Source organism: Melospiza georgiana, chromosome 7 (assembly GCF_028018845.1).
Source record: "Melospiza georgiana isolate bMelGeo1 chromosome 7, bMelGeo1.pri, whole genome shotgun sequence".
In the NCBI taxonomy this organism is placed as follows: Eukaryota; Metazoa; Chordata; class Aves; order Passeriformes; family Passerellidae; genus Melospiza; species Melospiza georgiana.
In genome coordinates, this window is record NC_080436.1 from 21,601,418 (window position 1) to 21,624,277 (window position 22,860).

At 39.4% G+C, this 22,860-nt stretch overlaps 1 protein-coding gene across 2 annotated transcripts; it reads right to left on the bottom strand.

Annotated features, from left to right (window-relative positions):
• Window positions 1–693: 693 nt before the first annotated feature.
• On the bottom strand, window positions 694–22,320 carry PPIG (peptidylprolyl isomerase G). Of its 2 annotated transcripts, none has more exons than XM_058027561.1 (13): window positions 22,205–22,320; window positions 15,428–15,507; window positions 15,235–15,309; window positions 13,028–13,135; window positions 12,479–12,523; window positions 10,509–10,596; window positions 9,394–9,423; window positions 9,161–9,300; window positions 5,628–5,832; window positions 3,776–3,943; window positions 3,224–3,308; window positions 2,294–2,430; window positions 694–1,969 (listed from the first exon to the last, which is right to left on the bottom strand). In XM_058027561.1, exons 2-13 carry the CDS (start codon window positions 15,486–15,488, stop codon window positions 850–852), a joined length of 2,262 nt encoding a protein of 753 aa, XP_057883544.1. In that variant the 5' UTR covers window positions 15,489–15,507; window positions 22,205–22,320; the 3' UTR covers window positions 694–849. The 2 variants fall into 2 exon arrangements, with proteins under 2 accessions (XP_057883544.1, XP_057883545.1); XM_058027562.1 differs by lacking the exon at window positions 22,205–22,320 and adding an exon at window positions 21,915–21,931.
• Between the last annotated feature and the right edge of the window lie 540 nt (window positions 22,321–22,860).

The following is a 22,860-nucleotide window of genomic DNA, read 5'->3' on the forward strand; positions in this document are numbered from 1 at the left end:
GACCAGTACTGGAGAACTGCAAGAGTTTTCTCATGGATTTGTTAAGAAACAAAAAGTTGAAAGGATTTCCTGGTTCCTTATCTGACCCCTGCAAACTCTGGTAATCTGTTTCATCTCTGTGCATCTCACTAATTAGGCAACTGAAGCAGGGCAGTCTGAAGCATTCATTTCTGCAGTAGACGACATGAAAGCACAGAATGGAGAGGTTACAGGGGAAAAAAGTTATGCTGATGAGCACTTCAGATTTTTTTTTTAGGACAAGGAAATAACTCCGAAACACAGATGACTGCCTTACTACATGAATGAATTCTACTGCTGGCAGTGACAGAATTACAAACAAAGATTTACTTAAATTAATTCACTTTGTGATTACAATAAAAACTAACATAATTTACATCTACAAATAAATTTCCTTAGGATTTATACCTACTGAAAAACAGATGTAGCAAGACTGGAGTAATGAACACCTTGCAATATTCTCCTAGCTTTAAGATGACATGTAGTTTATCTGCAGCTTTCTTCTTCACATATGGAACAAGCCTCTTCACAGGCAGCCATTGCTTGCACTGAACTATGTTCATCAGGTAAAAAATAAAAGTGGCATGGAAGTCACCTTTCTAGCTGACAACACACAAGAAGGATACATAATCCAATGAAATATTTAAAACACAGCACACTGTATTACACATGTAATTTGTTTTTCATTTCAAGTTTATTAAAACTTTAGCAGTACAAATGATCCAGGTTTTAGATTATCAAAAGACCAAACTGAAGTCCACATCTTTAAAAAAGGCGTTCCCCAAAACGTCTCTAAAACTTTGAGACAATGGAAACATTAAGTCCACAAACTCATCCATGCCTGTCATCATCTGTTCCAGGACTTGTTTCACGATCAGACTTTTTATCCTTACTAGGGGCATGATCTCTCTCCTGACTCTTTGATTTTTGGTTTACTTCTTTTTCTGCTGAGGATCTGGTCTTTTCCTTTTCTTTACTGCTGCGTGAATATGATTTTTTTGATTCTCTCTCTTTACTACTTGTTCTCTTTTTTGAGTCTGGACTTCTATCCTGATCTCTACTAGACTTCTTATCTCTGCCAGATTCAGGACTACTACTTTCACGGCTTTTTGAACGCCTCTTCCTTTGGCTTTCACTATCATTCCTCTTATATGAGCTTCTACTTTCCCTATTTGAATATCTCTCCCTGTTTCTGCTTTGACTTTCATCTCTCTCTGAACTCCTTGATTCTCTCCTCCTCCTGTTTTCTCTTCCTCTGTATTTATCTGGTGTACCTCTCCTTTCTCTGCTTCTTGATCTTCCTCTCCTCCTTGTTTCTCTATCTCTATTTCTTGAATAGTCCTTACTTCGGCTGCGATCCCTGTCCCTGCTTCTGGATCTCCCTCTCCTACCCCTGTCTCTGCTTTTGCTGCGATCCCTTGTCCTGCTGCTGGAGCTGTGTTTCCCTCTAGCATGCTCACGCTCTTTGCTTCTTGACTTGCGTTTCTCCCTGTCTTTGCTCTTCCTATGCTCTTGTTCATTACTTCTTGAGCCTGCTCTTTTACTTCTCTCCTTGCTCCTACTTCTTTCTTTCTCTCTCCCTCTAGAATCATAGTGCTTTTCTTTTTCTCTACCTTTCTCATGGTCTCTCTCTTTGCTTCTTGATCTTAGTCTCTTTTCATCATGTCTGCTGTGTCTGGAGTCCCTTTCTTTACTTTTTGATTTCTCTCTGCTTTTACTATGGCTTCTAGATTTAGCTCTCTTCTTGGATTTGCTTTTGTTATGCTTGTCATCTTTTTCTGAATTTCTTCTTGTCTCCCTGTCTTTACTGCTGGATTTGCGATCTTTTTTCTTCTCTTTTTCCCCTCTTCGGCTTGGACTTTCAGAAACTTGCCTGTGGTCTGATATTCTTCTCTCTCTTCCTCTTCCTGGGCTCTTTTGATTATCTTTCTTGGTTTCATTTATTTCACTCCTTGGAGAGAAAAAGATACAATTTTTAAAAAGTTTTCATTTCCCTCCACTCTGAAAAATTAAACCTGAAGTGAGACAGCTTCACAACTAAAACTTCACATCAGATAATTTTTATTAATAACTATGTATTTGCAGTAGCATGGTTAAACTAACACACAATTAATGGAATAATCAAGTCAGCACCCTAGCTTCTTAAGGAATGCAATTGTAATTGAAAATCCAAGGTAATAGGTATTACTTTTAATTAAACAAGCAAAAAACAAATTAAGAACTAAAATTTTTTTTAAAACCCATATGCACATGTTCCAGAAAGAAATAATCTTACTTGTCTCCTTTTATCCACCTTTCTCCACTAGAGACTCTCATTCTTTGAGCTCTTTGCATTTCTTGCCTCCAATGTGGAGGAGTTTCACTGCGCCGGAATCGATCTCTTGACCTGGATCTGGAAGGTGTCCGGTAACGCTTGGAGGAAAAGAGAGAAAATCCTGCCTTAGTTTGAATTTCACATGCTGTGATACCTAAGCAACATTTGCACCCTGGCACTCTGTTCACCATAGCACCTAACAGGACACTTCACATGCATATACCAAGTTTCCACTGAGCAGTTACTAACTTACTGAAAATGTATCTGACATTTAACTAAAGAGGGAATACACCAACTGCAATCAAATAACTGATTTTAAGGTGAAGTCTACACCAGGATTTTTGTAGTCTCATGAGAGGTTTTCTGCTACTTTTATTTGCACAAATGCTAATGTTTGTTTACTAACAATGAAGATTTGTATCTTTGACAGGCAATGCAAAAACAATACTTCACACTTGTTAAGGATTTTACTAAGAATTGGAGGAATAGAGACTTCAGTTATTAAAAATATTTGCTACATGCAGCACATAGCATATGGCTTCACAATATTCAAAGAGCCAATTTCACAGCTCCCCCCTCCCAAAAGGGGGAGAAGTCTTCCCCACATTCTTAGCACTGATGTTACTGATTCTGTGTTCACTAGAACCCTTCTTGAGGTAGTTCCATTCACCTATTTAAATATTACCATATTAACTTAAATAAAATATTTTAATGCTTTTTTCTCACCCCCTTCTTCTCTTTTCTGTCCTCCTTCAAGCCTCAGTCCTCACATCAATTATGATGCATTTATTTTTTTAAAATCAACTATCCCAATGAATATGATTAGTAACACCAGCAGTGAGGCTGCGCTACCACCGTGCTTATTTTGAAGAACAGATTGCAAACATTTACCCTTGGTCCTCTTCCTTTTATTTTCCTTCCAGATCTGGTGACTAACAGTCTTCTCTGGTATGTTGACTGTGAGTTTGACAGATTACTAAAAATAATTTAAAAAGAATGATATTGTTTGTACAATTAAAAAAGGAGGAAAATCAGTATTACAACCTCTTCAGAAACTAAATGAAAACACACAATTATATTTCACAGCAGACAGTAACATCTACACAGTAAAACTTCAATTTGTGACCACAATAATTTTACAAGATTTCCAGGTTTTAGACTCAGACTGGACAGTTGCAATGCATGCTAAATGAAATTAAGCCAGTCATTATACATTCTTTACTCACTAAAACCATTTTCAAAGACTAAGCCTTTGTTCTAGGACAAAGACAACAGTTTCCAATAAACGGAGAAATCTATTTTTCATCCAGCAGTGCTTACAACATACAACTGTTCAACATGGAAAAAATTCAACATTAGAGCTCTAAACAGTAATGTGACCATACCACTGCCAGACTACAGTATGTGACCATACCATAGTCAGACTGAAACCAGATATATTACCTTTCTCTTTCCTTCTCTCTGCTTTTTCTCTCTTTTTCTTTCTCATCTACTTTAGGAGGACTTTTCCTCATCAGGAACCGGTTTTCAGGTATGGGAGGAATTTCTTCAGGACGGACAGTAGATAATGGCTGTGCTTCAGTATTTTCATCTTCACTTTCACTGGAAGAACTTTATTTTGTATAGAAAATATGCACAATGAGTTATCTGGATGAAGGAAGACCCTTCAATCTATTTAAATAATTCAGAAATTCTCTTAATTCAATATACAATGATACACAAGAACCTCAGAAAACAGAGCTATTTCAGAAACAACTTTTTTTCCCCCATGATATATTTGCTCCAAAGTATACAACAGCAGTAGATTTCTGACCAACACTTTTTCTCTACTAAAGACAATGGTGCAACACTGAACATAGACATACTGTCTATTTAGATGCAACTTTTTAGTTTATTTTCTTTTAAAAACACTTTCAGGAGACTAAAAATTCAGATTTCACACTAGAATTTGTAACTGTCTACAGACTATAGTAATTCCAAGCAATTTAAAACTTCTGTGAAAAGGGCTTAGGTGCACAGAAACAGCGTTTAGGCAGCACTGCCATAAGTAAACGTTTCTTAAATTCCACTGCTAGCTTAGAAAAATGTGACTTGCACTGTGTCCATTATGATGCTTATATCCCCAATCATCTGTTCTGTTTATGCTGGATGTTAGGTTCTGCACATTAAGGCTGGTTGTGAGAGCAAAGGGGGGAAGAAGAATCCCAGAATTTGCTCCCTGCATCCTTCTCCTGGACTGTGCAATCTGCAGCACAGACAGTGGGACAGAGCTCTCCTGTGCTTTTAGTTAGTTTTTAGCTAGCTGAGGCAGTGGATTTCCCTGGACTGTAGTTTTTCTTCTTCTTGGAACTGTTTGAACCTGCACTGGACTGAAAACCCAGAATAGCACCAGGAACTGACACCTGTGGCGACCAGGGCCTGGGACGCTGCATTCCAGCACCAGAGGGACTGAACACAGACTGAGTGAGCCCAGTTACAGCCCATGACAAGACCTTTCTGAATTTGTCATCCATTCAGAACAGTGAGAGGCTTTATTGTTTAATATTGTTCATTTTCTATGCTTGTGAATACTTTGCTTTTTAAATTAACACTTTTTTCTACTTTTCTCCAAGGAAATCCTTTCCCAAACCAGCTGGGGGAAGGGCCACTTGAATCTGCTTTTCTAGAGGGACCCCTTTAGGAGTTTCCTCCCAAATTTGCCTTAAATCAGGACAAACTGACACAACTTTTATCTCACACTGAACTATAACAAAACTATTAGTTTCAAAATAACATTCTCAGAAGCAAGACTGCTTTCTCAATTTAATTATCTTCCAGTGAAACTGCAAGAGTGTTGGCACATCAGACCAAAAAACTGAAGTATTAATTACTTAAGAATTATTATTTAAGAACTTATAAGAAGTCAATTTATTAATTTTATGTTTAATTTTGCTATATTCCTGCATAATACATTTTTCTAAGTTCCATCACATATAGTTCAAAATGAATTGTACAGAAGTAAATTTATGGCAACAAACTATCCCTACCCATTTCAAACCTACCACTCCAACTTTTCAAGCCAACTGAAGTGCGAGTTCATTCGTTTACTCCTTTACATGCTGAAGTACATAGGCACATGAACATGACCCTTCACTATCATATCAGAAAATTTATTCTGGAATAAATTTGGTATATGGAAACCAACGACCTCCCACACTGCAAACCCTGCATTGCTATGTAGTCTGCAGCTACTAAGACAAGAGAATAGTACTGTATGGTGTACATGTAACAAAACAAAACAAATCGCAAAACTGACCTTTTCTTGCTTTTCTTTCTCTTCTTCTTTTCTTTCTTATGTTTCTTGGAATTTCTTTTGTGTTTCTTTTTTCGTTTTTTAGATTTTTCTTCTGAAGCACTCTCAGAATCCGATGACGAATCAGAAGATGATTCTGAATCGCTTGAACTTTCTGAGTCACTGGATGAGGAAGATGACTTGTGTCTCTTCTTTTCTTCTTTCTTAGCTTTAGATCAGAACAGCAAAGACATTTTAATATCAAACACTTCTAAACTAATCTAAGAAAAATCACCCGTCTTGCATCTGTCTCTGTATCTTGTATCCTGGTATGGACAGGACCATTCTCTCTTGAATCTCTCAGCTTCTTATAATTGTGTCATGAGATTACCTTATCAAAATACTAAAGAACAAATTGATATTTTGGAAAAAAAATTGTTTCTCCATAGCACAATAAAGGATATGTCTAGGAAAACAAGACATTTTCATAATTTGGACTTATGAAACTAAATCTAAAATTTGTACTGTCAAGCATTTGCAGAACTGTGTAAGTTTTCTGATGATGTTTTATACAACGTAAGCTACCTACAAAGAAGTTGTTAAAATTTATTTACACGTGTTTATAAAAAAAATTCTCTAGCTTCAGGTTTCACCTGACTTCATCAAATCACTAATATGAGAAATTCTGACTAGGACCTCTTCTACAAAACTGGTACCAAAGTCCCACCGGTCCTTAAGAAAGCTAATGCAATGTTTTTTGTTCCAGTTTTTCTTGTGAGCTGTATTAGCTTAGCTAGTCTGTAATAACCTTTCTAAATACTGGGTTAATACTTTGCTTTCTTCCTTTTTTTTTTTCTACCCAAAACTTAAGACTTTCCCTAGAACTTTAGGATCGTCTAAAAATTCTACCACTTGGCCAGAGAAATTCTTCTTTTATAATTTTTTAAAATCTTCTCCTTTTCACTTATTCCTCCAACTTTAAGGAACTAAAAAAAAAAAAAAAAAGAAAAACAAAGGAAAATATAATAAACATTCCACTTTTCTAGGTGATCATCCTCTCAAAACCCCATGTTAAAAGCTTATCAAGGCCTCTGCAATATTGGCATCATTCAATTTATAGCATCCAGTAACATGGCTCAGTCATCATACGCTCATTCTTAAATAAATCCAATTCTTCCACCTAAGGAGATAATTTGCATAGTTGATAAAGCACTTTATCTGGATATTCACTGTGTGAAAATCAGATCACCTTTCCTCAACTTTAACCTATGACAAAAACACTCATACCCAGCACCTTGCTTATACTGTGATTCCTTCTGCTAGGGGCATCTTGACATCTTAGCTATCTTACCTGCTAAACCCAGGTATTCTATTTTCATTCCATGAAGGCCTAATCCCTTTGTCTGGTAGGCAACAAAAAGAAACTCATACAATAAATACTTAAGACTCCCTTGGTATCCTAATGTATCCTCCCACAGAAATTCATCACTGTAGTTACCTCACAGGCAACCTCCTTATTCCTTTGTCTTAAAATGAAGTTTTTAAAAGCAGTCTTCCCTGATAATTGCCTCATAATTCACATAATCAGTTTGCATTTACCTCCCACAGTACTGTACCACAAACAGTTCCACTATTAGATGGCTCTGTTGATGATCTTGCATGACACTGACTGCATCCCAGAAACTGCTCCTATATGGATTCCCCTCCCAGTAACTGACAAGTCCAAGGACGTCTCCTGCTCCACTTGTGACCTTTGGACAACAGCTTGACAGCTGATGTGCTGTCACACTTTTCCTCCTTTTTCCACTGCTTCAGGCCAGGACACCTCATCAGAGGTTCCATGCTGGGCATTCAAAGAACAATTCCAGCCATGCTGCCATCTTTCACAGTTAGCAGCCCATTTCTCACTGGAGGTCTTACACACAGCCTTCCCCTTTTAAAAGCAGGATTCTCTGCACACCAGAATTTCCACCATGCTCTATCACAGCATCTTTATGTGCTGGCCGTGCATTAGGGCCCACCAAGGCCATCGTCTTCCCCCACACTCTGCTCTGCCCTTCACGTGCCTGATCCTGGTGTGTAAGGCTTCTTGTTCTCCAAACATTCCTACTGCCCATCACTATCTAGAACTGAGCCTTATAGCTCCAGAGACTGGGGATCCCATCACCCTGGCACCAATTTCCCTCCCTGGCACACCAGGCCAGCTACAGAAACCAGAGCTGCCACGAATGCAGCAGTACTGAGTCAGAGGTACAAGAACATAGACAAAAGGGTAAAGGCAACACAAGTCAAATCCTTTCAGAAGCCTGATCTCTTTTAAGAGAAGTTAGAGGGAAAACAAAATTTTTGTATTTATTTCACTCACTCTTTGGATGACAAGCACTTTAACGCTCCGCCTAAAGGCTGCAGATCATCACTGCTCAGTGACAAAAATTTCATTTAGTCATTCAAGAGTCCTAGAGTGGACTTCAAAGGGAGTGTGATGATCCAATGAAGACATCTATGCAAGTGGGCATCTCATTGCTTAGTTTCACCCATTCTGTAGCTATACTGTTGTATTTTCCAGTTACAGCACCTGTGCATTTCCCAAGAGATGTCATGCTACAGAATACTGTCCAAAAAACCCATAATTGTATCCTAACACATGGCATGATCCAGAGCCTTTCAGAAGTCAGGAGCCAAAAGATAACTCTGCTTTGAATTCTGCAGTATTGGAGAGATCACCTCAGACACCGAAGTCACTCTGCCAAATATCACAATGAGCAACAAGGAGGTGAAAAAACAAGAAGCTGAAGTTCAAATGCTTGTATTTTCCTTTGCCCAAACAAACCATTATTCTTGTGCTTCAAAATCCTCGGTGTAACCCTTCCCAGTACATACCAGAACATGCTAAGAATGAAACAAACAGAAGCAAACAGAATAAGCATCTTGGCTTTCTGCTGAGATTCTCCATAGTGACAGGAACATCTTAGGTTCTGCTTCTCTTATAAAATAAGGCTTGATCCAAGCTCTCATACCATGTTCAATTCTGCAATGGCAGAGCAGGACATCCCTTCCAGAACGAAAGACAGGTCCTGTCATATTCCTCTTTAAGAACAGATTATAGTAACTTAAAAAGTGTATGAGCTAGAGGGCCAAATCCAGACTTTTATAATCTAAGTGTCTGTTTTGAAAAGTTACCTTAGAGCAACCTGAAACAAGTTCAATACTTACCAAAGAAGTGTAAGTTACCCAATAAAGTCAGGCTGCCACCAATCTCAGCACAGCACTCTACTTGATATGACAAGTGCTGGCTGGCAAGCTTTGTACCAAAATGTAGTGGGTATAAGAAAACTCAAGACAGGAGAAGCTTTGAAACAAAGCATGAATGATTGTTCTTTAATGTCTTTTGCATCAACAACTTTTAAGTTCTTTAGAAGACAGATTGCTCTACAATGTCATACACCTTTTCACCAACCATGCCATCATCTATCTCAAGTAAGTTCCTAAATATTTTTGTAAGCAGCCAGCATGGAAGAAAACAAGAAAATTACCCCATATGTACAGTTCAACTTTACCTTTGGATTTTGGAATTAACTCTCCACAACTCAGTATGCGTACTTCAGCATATGGTTTACTAGATGCATCTGTTTTCTGGTTTTCTATTTCTCTCACAACTTCCTGACCTGAGATGACTTGTCCAAAAACAACATGATGCCTGAAGAACACAAACAAAAGTAAGTAGTCTTAGCACTTAACTTTCTCAAGACACTTCCCAAACAAATGTAAGAAGGAAATAAGACATACTTACCCATCTAAATGAGGTGTAGGTTTAGTTGTTCTGTTGTTTCCAGATTTTAATTTAAAAAGAAAAACAAAATCAGTATTAGTGAGAAGCCATCAGCATTCAAAGCATGTAATCTACACATAGGAAGGTGAACATTATTTTGAGTGTACTAACAAAATTGAACAAAACCAATATATATCAGTCTATGTTTGTGTGCAGTTAAAAATATTTAATGTTTTATATGTTGTACTAGCTATTCAATTAAAAACTCTGATTATTAGATTTTACTGAAAAAAAAACCAAAATTGCACAGAGATTTTTAGACAGAATCCTCATGTAGGATATAATAAGTTTCTACTCATTGAATTATATAAATACTACCAGGAACAGACACAAGAGTCTGCAGGAAAAATGCAAATAACCTTTTACACATTAGAAAAGAACCAGAAAACTGGAAGGAAAAATAGCTGCATGTAGAGATTAACTGACACTCTCTCAGCTTTCCCCCACACTAGCATTACTAAGGCATACGTGTCAGTTATGGAAGAGTAGAAAACTGGGATGATTAGAGCAATGATCATTTAGAAATCCCAAAACAAAGTTTTAATGCTGACATCCACAAGTCGTTATGCTAACTAAAGCCATGAAACATGGGTAAGGGTGATGTATTTTGAGAATATTTTCTGTAGATAATTTAGAATTTAAAAGAGTCTACTGCAATGTATTTTTAGAATTTAAATTTTACCTATAAGTAAGACTGTACTGGAAAGCTATTTTGTGATTAGAAAAAGCCCTCTACTACTTTGGAGAGCCCCCAGAGCTGTTTTGCAACCTTCCTGAAAACAATTCATTAGAGCACTAAGAATCTTACAAGGAACTAAGAGGTTTGCTTTTTTGTCCAAGTTAGAACACAGCTACTGAAAACTACTGAAAGCCCTTTTGCACAGAAAATTAAATACAAATAAGCACATCAGGGGTAAAAATAAGCACATTAGGAAAATGGCTACTTCCAGGCAACCTGGTAAAAAAACATCAATTTTGGCTTTGCACAGGAGCCAGTCTTCAATATTTAAAAGGATTCCCTTAACAGCTCACAAACAGCAAACCATACACACATTTCAAGACATTTCAATACTTACATAAAGAACTGTGAACCATTTGTATCTTTTCCTCGGTTGGCCATTGAAAGGAGAAATTCTTTGTTGTGCTTTACAGCAAAACTTTCATCTAAAGAAAGTGTTTTCAGTTACTTTTTAAGCATACAATATATGCTTAGGTAAATGCTATCATCTAAGTAAATGAATCCTAATTAAATAAATCTGTTAGCCACTTGAATGAAAAGTTGTACTAAAAATAGACTAAATAATAACAGCTGTTTTTAAAACATCATTCTGTTCATTCTATGTAACAAGGAGAAATATGAATCCAATGGTTTATAGCCTGAGAGGAAAAAAAATTAAAATTTAGTATTCTTGCACAAAAGATCTGTCTCCTACCAATGCTAGCAGAGATGTTTAAGTTGTTGCTCTATTTTTCTTTGGAACAGAAGCTGTGTATTAATGATTAATAATCCCTAATTTTCAGGCATTTTGTTGTTTTGTTTTTTGGTTTTTTTTAAGTACGCATAGAGAGTCTGATAGGAATCCATAACAACTTGTTTGTCTGACAGACAGAGATGAATTTATCAAGTTAGCCATTAAGAAAATTAGTTTAACTTCAATGAATCCTACTTCTTACGAGCAAGGAATTGTTAATAGTTCAAACTAAATCCCAATGAAATTATGAAATGAAAAAAGCGTAAAATGTAATCACTATTCTTCATTTAAGACTCCTGTGAGAAATAATTCTCTTCCTTTTTTCCCAAAACAGCAAAAAGGCTTTTGGGGGAAGGAAAATCTGCAGACATGAGGACATTTGTTCAATACTGTTTGGATAGAGATGGCAGGAGGAAGCATTAACAAAGAAAAATGTACAATAGTCATAATGCTACGGTCACTAGCCAGGAAAGGGACAGTCCCACTCACTCTGCAATCACCTGTACAACAGCATCAAGTGTCAACCTAATCCTATGGTGCACTGGTTAATTTACCCACAAAAGCAAAACCTTCCACAAATTCAGTTCCATACTGTGACCAGCCAAGTTGAACAGCCAGCCCACTATTACCAGAAGATAAGTGGAGGTTGTGCTCATTTTTCCATTTCTCCCAGCCAAATCCAGCTACTCATTTGTGTTAGTTCTTATGCTTGCCAAGTTGGATCCACTCACTAACATGGGAATATATAAATTTTTTTTTGCTACAATTTTTAGGCATTTTAGCAAGCCAAATCAGGCTAAAGTTTGATGGGAGAGTCAGTGCAAGGTAAGGCCCCCTCCCTCTTTTGGCAGTTGCAAACTGTTGATTCCACTCAAGGTCTGATATAAATTTGCAGCCTGGCCCAACTACACCAATGAATAATGACTGTGTGTGCTGCCTGCTTAGACAACAACCAATGGCAAAAAAAAAGTATCTGGAAGGGGAGAGGGGCTTAACCTTGCCTGGGTGGCAGCTGCCAGCACCTGGGCTTAGGTGTAACACAACAACTGCTCCAATAAACACAGATGCTCCACTACATTCTGGGCAAACATAGGCTGAGAAATGCAGCAACTATAGCTTCTTCTGCAGCACTGGCTGAGAAAGAACCAGGACTGTGAGAAAACTAAAGGCTCTACCATCCTGGGTTCAGGAAAGCAGAGCTGTGTGTGTTTTTTAAATAAAAATTTGCAAGGAAACCCAACCCCATCAACACCTTTCTCCTTTTCCCTCAAAGAGAAGATCATCCCCAGCTTTTAGCTAGCTGAGCAAGCCAAAAGTAAATATCTAAAACCAGCAATAAAAATGTAAGTCTGGTAAAAGGGACAAATACACAGGAGTTCAGTTTTAGTTTTTTGTTCATTAAAATGGTTCATATCTTAGAAGTAAAATAACTTTAACAGGACAGTCAAAGGCCTTCAAGATCAGACAAAATCTTTTTAAAAAATGGAATTTAGGTTTACAGAAGAGAGACTACAGAATGTAAAGGTAATTGTTTAATTTAACACCAAAATAGAACAGACAGATAGAACTCTTACCTTCAAAAAAGCCACCATAAATGGATTCTCCTCCTCTGCCATTTCCTTAAAAGAAGAAAAGTGAGGGTTAAAGTAGTGATTAAAAGAGTTACATTATGTGGAAGGTACTTCATAATACTCATGTAACTGCATCCAAGTCACTGACATTATTCTTCAAGATATGCAAACACAACCAAGATGCATTTTTGTAATCCAGAAGCAAAAAACTTGGAAAACAAGAAAATATTTTCCCATGTATTCAGCAACAATCTCCCTCTTTTCTTTATTTCCCAGCAGCAGATACAATATTTAATTCTCATGCTTCAACCTTTCAATAGCAGGTATGAATGGTTCTCTGAATGATTGAGATAACTTGAGCAAAAGTGGGTGAATGCACATATAGAAGTTTATTATACAAATCCTCATGGAAAGGATCTCACACAGAAGAAAGGGGAAAAAGCAGTGATATCTGTCAGAGAATAATTAATTTAAGTAAATGGTTCTATATAGAACTTTTGCAATGTTTTATTACACGAGTGGCAAAATTTTCTTTAAAGATTCATGTCATACCTTCACTGAAGTCGCCTCCTTGGATCATAAAATCTTTCACTACCCTGTGAAACAGACAACTTTTGTAATGCAATGGCTTTTGGGTAGACTTTCCTGTACCCTTTTCACCTAAAGAAGAAAATGAACAAAACCAAAAATTACTCTCTGCATCTTCATTACAAAAGAAGTTCTATGTAAAGCACTCAATCAAAATCATCTTCTGTGCTCTGAAAAACTGGCCTGTGAGGCAGACTTACCTGTAAGAAAGTGGCATTTTAGAAAGCAGTGCAGAAATTACTTTCTGTCTCTACAGTTATACTAGAAGAACACCTTACTGACATTAGTATACAACTCTGGTCACTGCCATCCAAACTGACTGAAGCTAAACATCCAGTTTATATTTATGACAACTGGTATTGCTCAGATACATGCAAGAAACAATCAGATCTGTACTTAAAAATCAGCAAGGCTAAGGTGCCATAAAAACCTGTAAGAAAACCATAGAGGCAGGGGGAAGGGGGAGGACTTTCATTTCCCCCTCACTCATTATGACAATGCCATCTTCCTCCCTTGTATCAGCTCTGCTGTTACAAGCAAACTCTGCTTCAGCTACAACACAATGGCCTCTCCCTGCTCACAGAGAGAGGATTTCTGCTGAGTTAGCCACATGAATGGCTCATGGTGGGTCCTGTGAAGGGAACAGCAAGGTAATCAGTGGGACTTCTCAGGGAAGACCACTTCCTCTTCATGCTGGCAAACTGTTAGACAGCATCTTCCTATAATCTTATTCTGAGCAATTCAACTGGAAGCTTTTGTCAAGGGCAGTTCCTCTGAACTTACAGACTGGTGTCTCCATATGGATTTGAATAGCTAGAACAAAACCCACTTTTGATATAACTCTGCTAAGTGTGAAGCTGTGTATGTTCCATTAACTTGGTGTATGCCAGGAAAACATGGAGCTGTGGATCCCTGTTTTACAAAGGCAGCACACACTTTTCAAAACTCCCAGAAAAAAAAAGATGAGTAAGGAAAGCAAAATTGAATGTTTGAATAATTTGCTGATGATCAATATCAAACTTTTTGCATATTTTTCTCACTATTCTTACATGTGTTAAGGCAGCACAATAGTTCAGGATCTGAATTTGATTATGGATGTCAGCAACAAATGCTGAACTTGATCATACATGTTGCTGACCTGAAATGCTGTTGAAGACTTCAATTCACAAATGTAAGACAGCAGTAGGGAGTAACACCCTCAATAATCTGACTTTTGGGAGATTGACAGCAGATCAAGAATGCCACAGTCACCTATTAACATAGTCACAGCCATTAAAAATCATTGAAGTTCAAATCTGTTAACAAATTTTGATTATTTGATTTTGCCATTAAACCTACTGTCAGATCAGATAATGCCTACATTCCTGCAGACAACCTGAATGGTGTGCTGCATGATCTAGTAAACTTAACATGAATGTAATCATGTGTCCACACCTGATTCAGATCATATTAGTACTGCTGAGGGATTCACTATTAACAGCTACAGACTCTTGACCTGAAAAATAACCAAGCTGGAAGGAAGGGAAGCAGAAAAAGCTGAAGACAGAAAGCAGATATGCTATTTATGTATTCACAAAGTTATTCTTGCAACAATAAACTCAAGTTTTGCTAAGCTGTCAGCATTTGCAACAAAAGTATGCAGTCTGCAGGAAAGTAATTCTCTTTGTAAATGTTTCCAAGGGAGTATTTTCCTCATGAAATACACTTTCAATAGGAGTAGAAATCACCAGTGTCCATCAAGAAATTAAAATAACAGAAAAAACAACTGATGAATAAAAGCATCACCTTTCAAATTCCACAAAGTATCATAAGACTGAAATGTAAGTCTGCATGGTTGACCTCTTGTTGGCTACCTTTCAAGACTGGATGATGTTATATAATGTGAACAGTAATATCTGTGCTAGTAACAGAAAATCAGCTTACTGTGTCTGTATTTAAAGTTGGTTAGTATATACTCCCTGCAACACACTAAGCCAAAGCTACAATTGCTTTGCTTTGCATCATATTTGTAGGCTCATATGTGCATCATCAGCTAAATATTTGGAGGTGTCAAAAAACAATTCTGAACTTACTTCCCCATTTAAGAATATGTCACAAATAATAACAGACATCAAACTAATTAACATGGTATTACATTAAAAATTACAGAGTAAATAGTAAAATCTACAAACCTGTGCAAAGGCAGCGAAAATTCTCACATGTCTTTGGACACACATCTGAAAACAATTCAAAGACCACTCTTCCAGCTAGAAAAAAAAAAACCAAAACACCATATTTACTGTGAAGTTAAAGGCTATTTCTATTATTCCTATACATATCTCATATGAATACCATGCTACTGAATTGACACTTTCATTTTCTTACCGGGTACATTGTTGATGGCTATGTCAAAAAAGCAACGCGGTCTCTGGACCTTCACTCCCATGGCTTCAGAAGTCTAATTACTGTAAGCAATGAAAACAAAATTTAGGGTTTTTTTCTGTGCACCGAAATCATGTGTAAGTCAATACAGGTGTAAGGCAATACAAAAGTCAATAAAAACTGCAGAAAACAAACAAAAACCCCAGAAAGCAAACATTAGTTCAAAAAATGCCAAGTACTTTAGGTCATTTTCATGTGTTGTAGCCCCAGTTGAGTGATTTTCTTCAAGTTTGCTGCAATAACACCATACTTCAGGTGGGGAAATACAAAAGGAAAAGATACTGTGAGATATGGGCAAGACTTTAGCATTCAATTTTCAAATTTCAAAATTCAGTATTTCCTGGATTCCTGTCATGGCAGTTACCAGGCATTGCTCCAATTAGGATTCAAACCATTCTTGACAAAAAAATACAAGGGTGTATTTTTTTCCACAACTGCTGCTAAGTGAAATTATTTTGGCTTTTCATTGTCTCTTTTCCTTTTATGTCACTGTTTATTTCTTGGGACACCATCACTGGTATAATTTAAAAGGTGTATAGTTGCATAGTGCTACTTAAGGACATGGTTTGGTACTGCTAGATTTACTATTGGACTCAATGATCTTAAGGTGTTTTTCCAGCCTAATGATTCTATGATTCCTTAGAGAGAATTTTAATGCAACTTTTGCCTTAGACTATATAAATCCTTTTATTTTTGTGTAACAAGCTATGTCTTAAAATTCCATTTGCATCTCCAACATTCCAACATTATGTACAATCATATTCTTTTCCTTTTCTAAATCCCTACTCTCTCTGAGTAAATTCAGACTGGGAAAAAAAACCCAAACAGTGACAGCAGAAGTATCTGTAAGACAGGAGTACCTTTTCCAGAATTTGGAATATAATCCTTATATTTTCAGTCCTAATTATTTTTTATTGCTAGAAAATATGGCTCCAATCTAGCTGATACACCACACATATCTCTCCTAAAGCTTCACTCATAGCTGTACCACAGAACACGCTTGAAAAATTCAATTGTTGCCATCTGTCACTCTCAGCATATGAACAAGAGGCTGTAAAAAACCCAAGACAGCAGTGTAATCATGTTAGCCTATATTCTCCCTACTTGTGCTGTCACTCCTAACATTTTGCTAAGATTACACAGCAAAAATCACAGGAACAATGCAGGACTGGTTTAAATTAAACACCACTCAGTAGTTCATTACTCATGTGATTTTAGCATGAGAAGATTTTAAAAAAATGCAGAATCTGGCTAGATATTCTCTAGGTGTGTAACAGATACATTCATACACACAAGCCTGACACTGGTCCAAAGCAGCAGGCTTATCTCAGCTTGCTTGAATTAAAATAGCATTTCTCTCCTACTAGCACAACCAATTTTGTGGCTGGCAGGGAAATGAGCAGAGAAGATGTCCATGGCTGAAACCTTGGATGCCACAGGTCAGCAGGAGGCTGCCAGGTCAGGCAGCCAAGGCAGGCACGGGGTGGCCAAGGAGGGCATGGGATGGGATGGGATGGGATGGGATGGGGATGGGATGGGATGGGATGGACAGGCTGCTCTCAGAACTGAGACCCCCCCAAAGCACAGCCCTCACTGGCAGGGGCACAACAGACCACACAGCTGCATGGGGATACTTTTTTCAACGAAACCTTTCACAATAAATGCTGTCCTAAATATTGTTTGGTGCTAGAACTGCCAGTTTTAAATGAACTGAGACCTCTAAGGAGCATCAGTACCACAACTGATTGGCTGCTTGTACTCAAACTTTCAAGCATTTAATTCTAATGCTTAAGTGAGGAGGAATTTCCTGCTTTACAAGCAGTTTGCTTGAGAAATGTAGAGGTATGCTTTAACATTTATATACAGTATTTTAGCCAAAATAAATGACAACTATCTTAACACATGATAGGTGAAATAATTAATACCTGACACATGAGATAATACGTGAAATATTTTTTATTTCAAACACTGATAAAGCTACGTTGTGAAATAAGTATAAATGTACCCACGTCAGTCAATTTTTAACTGTCTTGTAGATGATGGGAGAGAGAAATCAGAAATAAAGAATTCTGCCCAACTCCCTATCCCTACCAAGTTTTCTCAATTTGATGTTTTTCTACCTTAACATTGTTTTATGAACAGTGCAGCAAAGTTAGTCCATATTCTGCAGGTACCTCCAGTGTACCCTGCACTTTCCCTAAATCCTCCAATAACATCCCCTAAACACCAGCTGCACTAGATTCTAAATGACAGGTAAGGCAATGGGTCAGAATGAGCCCCCTGAACTGACACCAGGCCAAGCAAATATATCTCACTCTCAAGCTCATGGTGCCCAGCAAACCAGGCTAAGATATCAGTGACATTTATCCTACCTACCTCACAAGTCAAGGGAGTGTTTCCTCTCCAATATACTTAAGGATACTTTGCGCTGTTATTTCAGCCAGACCTTTTCCTGACGTGCTACAGATCAAAGTACCAAGTTACAAATGGTCCTTAAAAGTAATAATTTCTATTCATGTACTAACACCAAACACAATCTTCTACATACTCATTGTTTAAAAACATACTCATTGTTTAAAAACTGTTCACAAGCATCTTTCCACCAGGGATTATCACTGATATTTGTTGATGTGCTTAAAAAACACATCTTGGGGAATTTTATTTCCAAAATCACCCGTGCCAGCAGGGATCTGGTAATAGTACTTTTTAACACATACTAGAGCATTGTGACTGAAGAGGCCAAAAAGCACTCACAGATGCACATCAACTGAGTATCAGCACATCATGCAGCCCAAAGAAGGTGACAGCAAGCAGCAATACAGCAGTATTTGCTCATTTTATAGGAGTGAAAAAACAACCTTCTTTAGAGCTGTGCTGAACTACTGATTTGTTTCAGTCCCAGTACACTCCAGAATAGTAAGCAAAGACATACTTAGTAGGAAAAAGATACATTGTGTCCTATTCCTTCACTTGCTTCCCCGTCACCACCAGTTCTCCCAGATTTTTAATTTCTCCTTTACCTTGCATTTGAATGTGCTTCTTTGCATCAACCTACAATTACCCGCACTGATCTTCATTCAATGTCCAAACGAAGCAAACAAAGTACATAAATCCACATTGCTAGCATTTTGTTTCACACCATCTAAAGCAGCAAGACTAAACTACACTGATACATATTTCAAAGACAGGCATGCAGAATCTCCAGAAATGTATTTTAATGCAAATGCACGAAGTGAACACAGAGCATATATTCTTTCAGGCTGTGGCTGCAGTCACTTGAAGGCAATATACACGTGGGCTGACACTACAACAGAGGGTTCCTACACCCACACGTTTGGCTTGCACACAAGTGCCTACCTGGCTGCACAAAAACCAGGCTTCCCTCCTCCCTCCACAGAATGATACGGCAGCAGCACCTACCAGCCCAAAGTGATGGCAGAGGCACAGACTAAAAACGCTACAAGTTCTTTCCAGTATGGACTAAACTAGAAGTGAATTTATCATTTTGAAATGGGAGACATGAAAATTTGTTCACAGATCCATTCCTGTGACAGAGCTTGCAGCCATGTTAGCATGATTCCAAAGATGTGAACAAAAACCTAAACACATCAACCCTCCATCTCCATAGTTTCCTTAGCATTTTTCCATAAACAACACCATCTTTTCCTCTGTACTTCATGATCTCAAAACTCTGAATTAGCAGCAATGACATCTAGGGAAAGGATTTTTTTTTCATTTCACTAACCAGCAGCACAGGATTTTTGTTGCCAATTTTAGGAATAATGTGCTACCCTAGAACACATTTCAGATTTAGGATGACGTCTTTGCAATCACATGGATTTAACACACCTATAAGAAAGAAAATATCTGCTTTCCACACAGCTCTATGAAAGTTACGTAGGAAGACTTTCAAGTCATCATTAAAAATCCTGCATTATAGGCTTTCAATCTGACAGAAAAGAAAAACCACCTATAAAATAAAACTTTCAACATTTTTGCAGGGAAAAAGGGATTCACACCACTTTTCACCAGGCCTCCTCTCTACAACAATGTTAGAAGTATTTACTGGACTACCAACATAGAATTTGTTTCCCTCTAAAAAAGGAAATCAGACACCTGACAAAATCAACTGTTGTCTTCCATGGACATGAGGCAAGGAGACCTTAGAAAATATCTGTCACCCTTAGATAGGCCCTGACTAAATATGCAGTACATACTCCTAACCCTACTGCACTGGTAAATCACTTATACCACTTTCAGTATGATTTCTTGCAATTATGAACATGAATTTAGTCTTGTACTAAAGTATAATGAATGCACACCCAGTTTCAACACCCCAGCTGGGAGAGCACAAAATTCAGCTGAGAAGGTAGTAACATTCTGAAACTGTTTACACAGAAATACAGGCTCCTACTGGATCATCCCCTTTATTTTTCTAGAAAAGGGATTCCTTCAATGAAAAATGCTAAAATATCCAACACCATGCTCTTGTCACTTGCAACTAAAAATCTAAGTTATCAAGTCTTAGCCATGATTTTCTATTATCTAATTTACACAGAAAGTACTTCTTTTCCTAATTTGTGAAAAAATACAGGTGTTTTCTGTCAGGTCTGTACACAAATAAATGCACTTGTTGCTGTGAATTTGAATAGGTCTGGATCCATGAACTTTTATTTTAAAACTTAAGAAGTGTTAAGAAAAGACAAGTTTATGCTCTGCATGAAACAGGGAGAAAACCTTTTACAGGGTGCAATCTCCAAGTCATGCAAATCCCAAAATTAATTTCAGCAGTGGAATCCTTTCCTACCTGTTACTGAAGGCAAGACAACCATGCATCAGTAAGAGACAGCTCTGAATGCTGACTCATATTTGTTAACAAAACCAAAAAACCTTGCTGTACCGTGTTTTATTCTTGTGTTCTACCCCTTTCTCTACTCCTCTAGATCCCTTCCATGCTCCATCCCAGCCTCTGACTAAACCTCACTGCATTAGAAGATGGCCACATCTTTTCCCTGGCACTCACTGACTCTCTTCCAAATGGAAGCTGGCTCCTAAATTACCATCAGAGAAATCATGCTGCAACACACTAAAATCCTTCACTCTGTTACATATTTTCACTCTAAATTCCCTCATAATCCCCAGATCTTCTGAGATCCTGTGAGGAAAAAACCCCAAATCTTCTCTTGATAGCAGCTTGATGACTGCTAGATAATGAAAGCAATAATGTTTGTTTCACAGAAGTGAAAGAATGGGAAGTCTTAATGAGAAATGTAGTCCCAAAGGGTGCTCTCAGAGAACTACTAATGCTGCTATCCTTTTTATGCTACCCCTCAGATCTACTGCACATACAGGAAACTACATTATTTCTGAAATATTTATAAATAATTTTTACAAAAGAATAAATCAAACTCTGTGAGTTTAGACAAACTAATGCTTCATAAATCATGTCTAACCTACAAATTGTTACCTTATTTTTATCGTGGTAGCACCTAAAAATCTGAGCAATGCTGGACCCCAATGCAATGGGAATAGTGAAACAAAATGGTGGGAAGATTTTAAAAAACCCAATAACATAAAACCACACCAAAAAAAAACCCCGAAAAAAACCACTAGTAACATTTATCCTTGTCCAAAGAACAGTTTCTTCTGCTGACAATATAGAAAAAAACCACAAAATCTCCAAAATATTCTCTCAAAAAAAAAAAGCAGCTTAGAAAATAGACTATATTCAAAATAATGGTCTGAGATGTCTCTTAAATTAGGTCTCAGATGACTACTAAATATAATTAACTTAACCAGTCAAACATTAGGAAACTACTAGCCAAAACAACTTTACCATTATTTATAAATTTTCTAATGGTGATTGCACTTAAAGGCAATGTTTAGCACTACAACAGATTCTCTATTCGGTTTCAGTGAGCTATTTCTTAAGTCTTTTAAGTCTCTGAAAGCCTCTTCAAGGCCTCAAAGTACAACCATATACACGCACTATGTCATGGATACAAACAAAATGAGCCTGAAACTCAGTACTCATGGAAGTCTTTGGAACGCCTTAGGAAATCCCTAAAAGAGAGATGCAGAGGAGCCTCCTGCCAGACACGGTAGCCCCTACAGGCTCCACTTTCCTAGGCGAGGCCTGCAGAAGGGAGAACATGTGGCAGGCAGACAGCCCCGCTCCTTCCTCGTCTAGGGGAGGAGAGAAGACTCATTCAAACTCCCCAGGCAGCACCGAGCCCGAGCAGGGCGCTCGCTGCGGGCACAGACCCGCGGCCAGCCAGGCTCGGAGCGGCACAGCCGGCCTGCCAGAGCCGACCCCCGCTGCGATGCGCGCCAGGCCCCGTGCGCCGCTTCACCCACCCTGCCGCTCCCGCCCGCCTCGGGCCGCACTCGCGGCTCCTCACGCCGCTTCCCTCCCGGGGGCCGCCCTCACCGGGATGCGCCGAGCGCCGCGCTCCGCCTGTCCCCCGCACACGGGCGGCCGGGCCTTGCGAGGGGCGGCTGCGAGGAGACGGCGGGGGCGGCCGCCCCAGGCCCGCTCCGAAGCGGCGGCCGGGAGGGGCCGGAGCTCCTACCCGCGCCGTGACCGAGCTCAGGCCCCGCGGCGCTGCGACCTCCTCCTCCTCCTCCACCGTCCGCCGAGCCTCCGGCGCGGCCCGGGCGAGGGCCCTCACTCTGCCGGCCCGGCGCCCGGCACTGCCCGGCGGCGTGGCCAGCACTCACCCGCTGGCGGCCCTTGAAGCCCCGCGCTGCTCAGCGCCGCGCTGCCGCCATGTTGGAGCTGGTGCGGCACGGACTGCGTCAGTGGCGGACAGGGCGGGAGCGGCGACCCGGGGGCGGCGCGCCGGGGGCGGGCGGGGGAGCGCGGCGGCGGGAGCGGCCTTCCCCCGGCCCGGGCACGGTGCAGGGGTCGCGGGCAGCGACAGAGCCCAGGCCGGAGGCGCGGGCCGCTCGTGAGGAGTCCGAGCGGCTGGGGGAGGAGGGGCTCCCGCCTCCCCGGGCTCGTCAGCGGCGCTCCGCCCCTGCCGCGGCCCCGCCGGGCCAGCCTGAGCGGGCCGGCGCGGGAAGGAGCCGCAGGGGCTGGAGCCGGAGGGGCTGAGCCCGGCGGGCTGAGCCCGGCAGGTACACGGGCAGCCAGACGTGCATCGGGAACAGTGCTGCTCCTCCCCGCCGATGGGCCCGCGAAATGGCCAAGGGCTGGTAAATGAACCGTCCTGCACGGTGCTGGAAGCGCGCAGGGTTCCTCCAGCAGTACACCTCGCCAGGGCTTGTAAAGAATTAAAATGGGAATTTAGGCCAACTGTGCCAAAAATGAGCAACTGATAATAGTATCCCATAGGTATGTATTGCAATTCAAAGTTAATGTATCCTAAAATTAA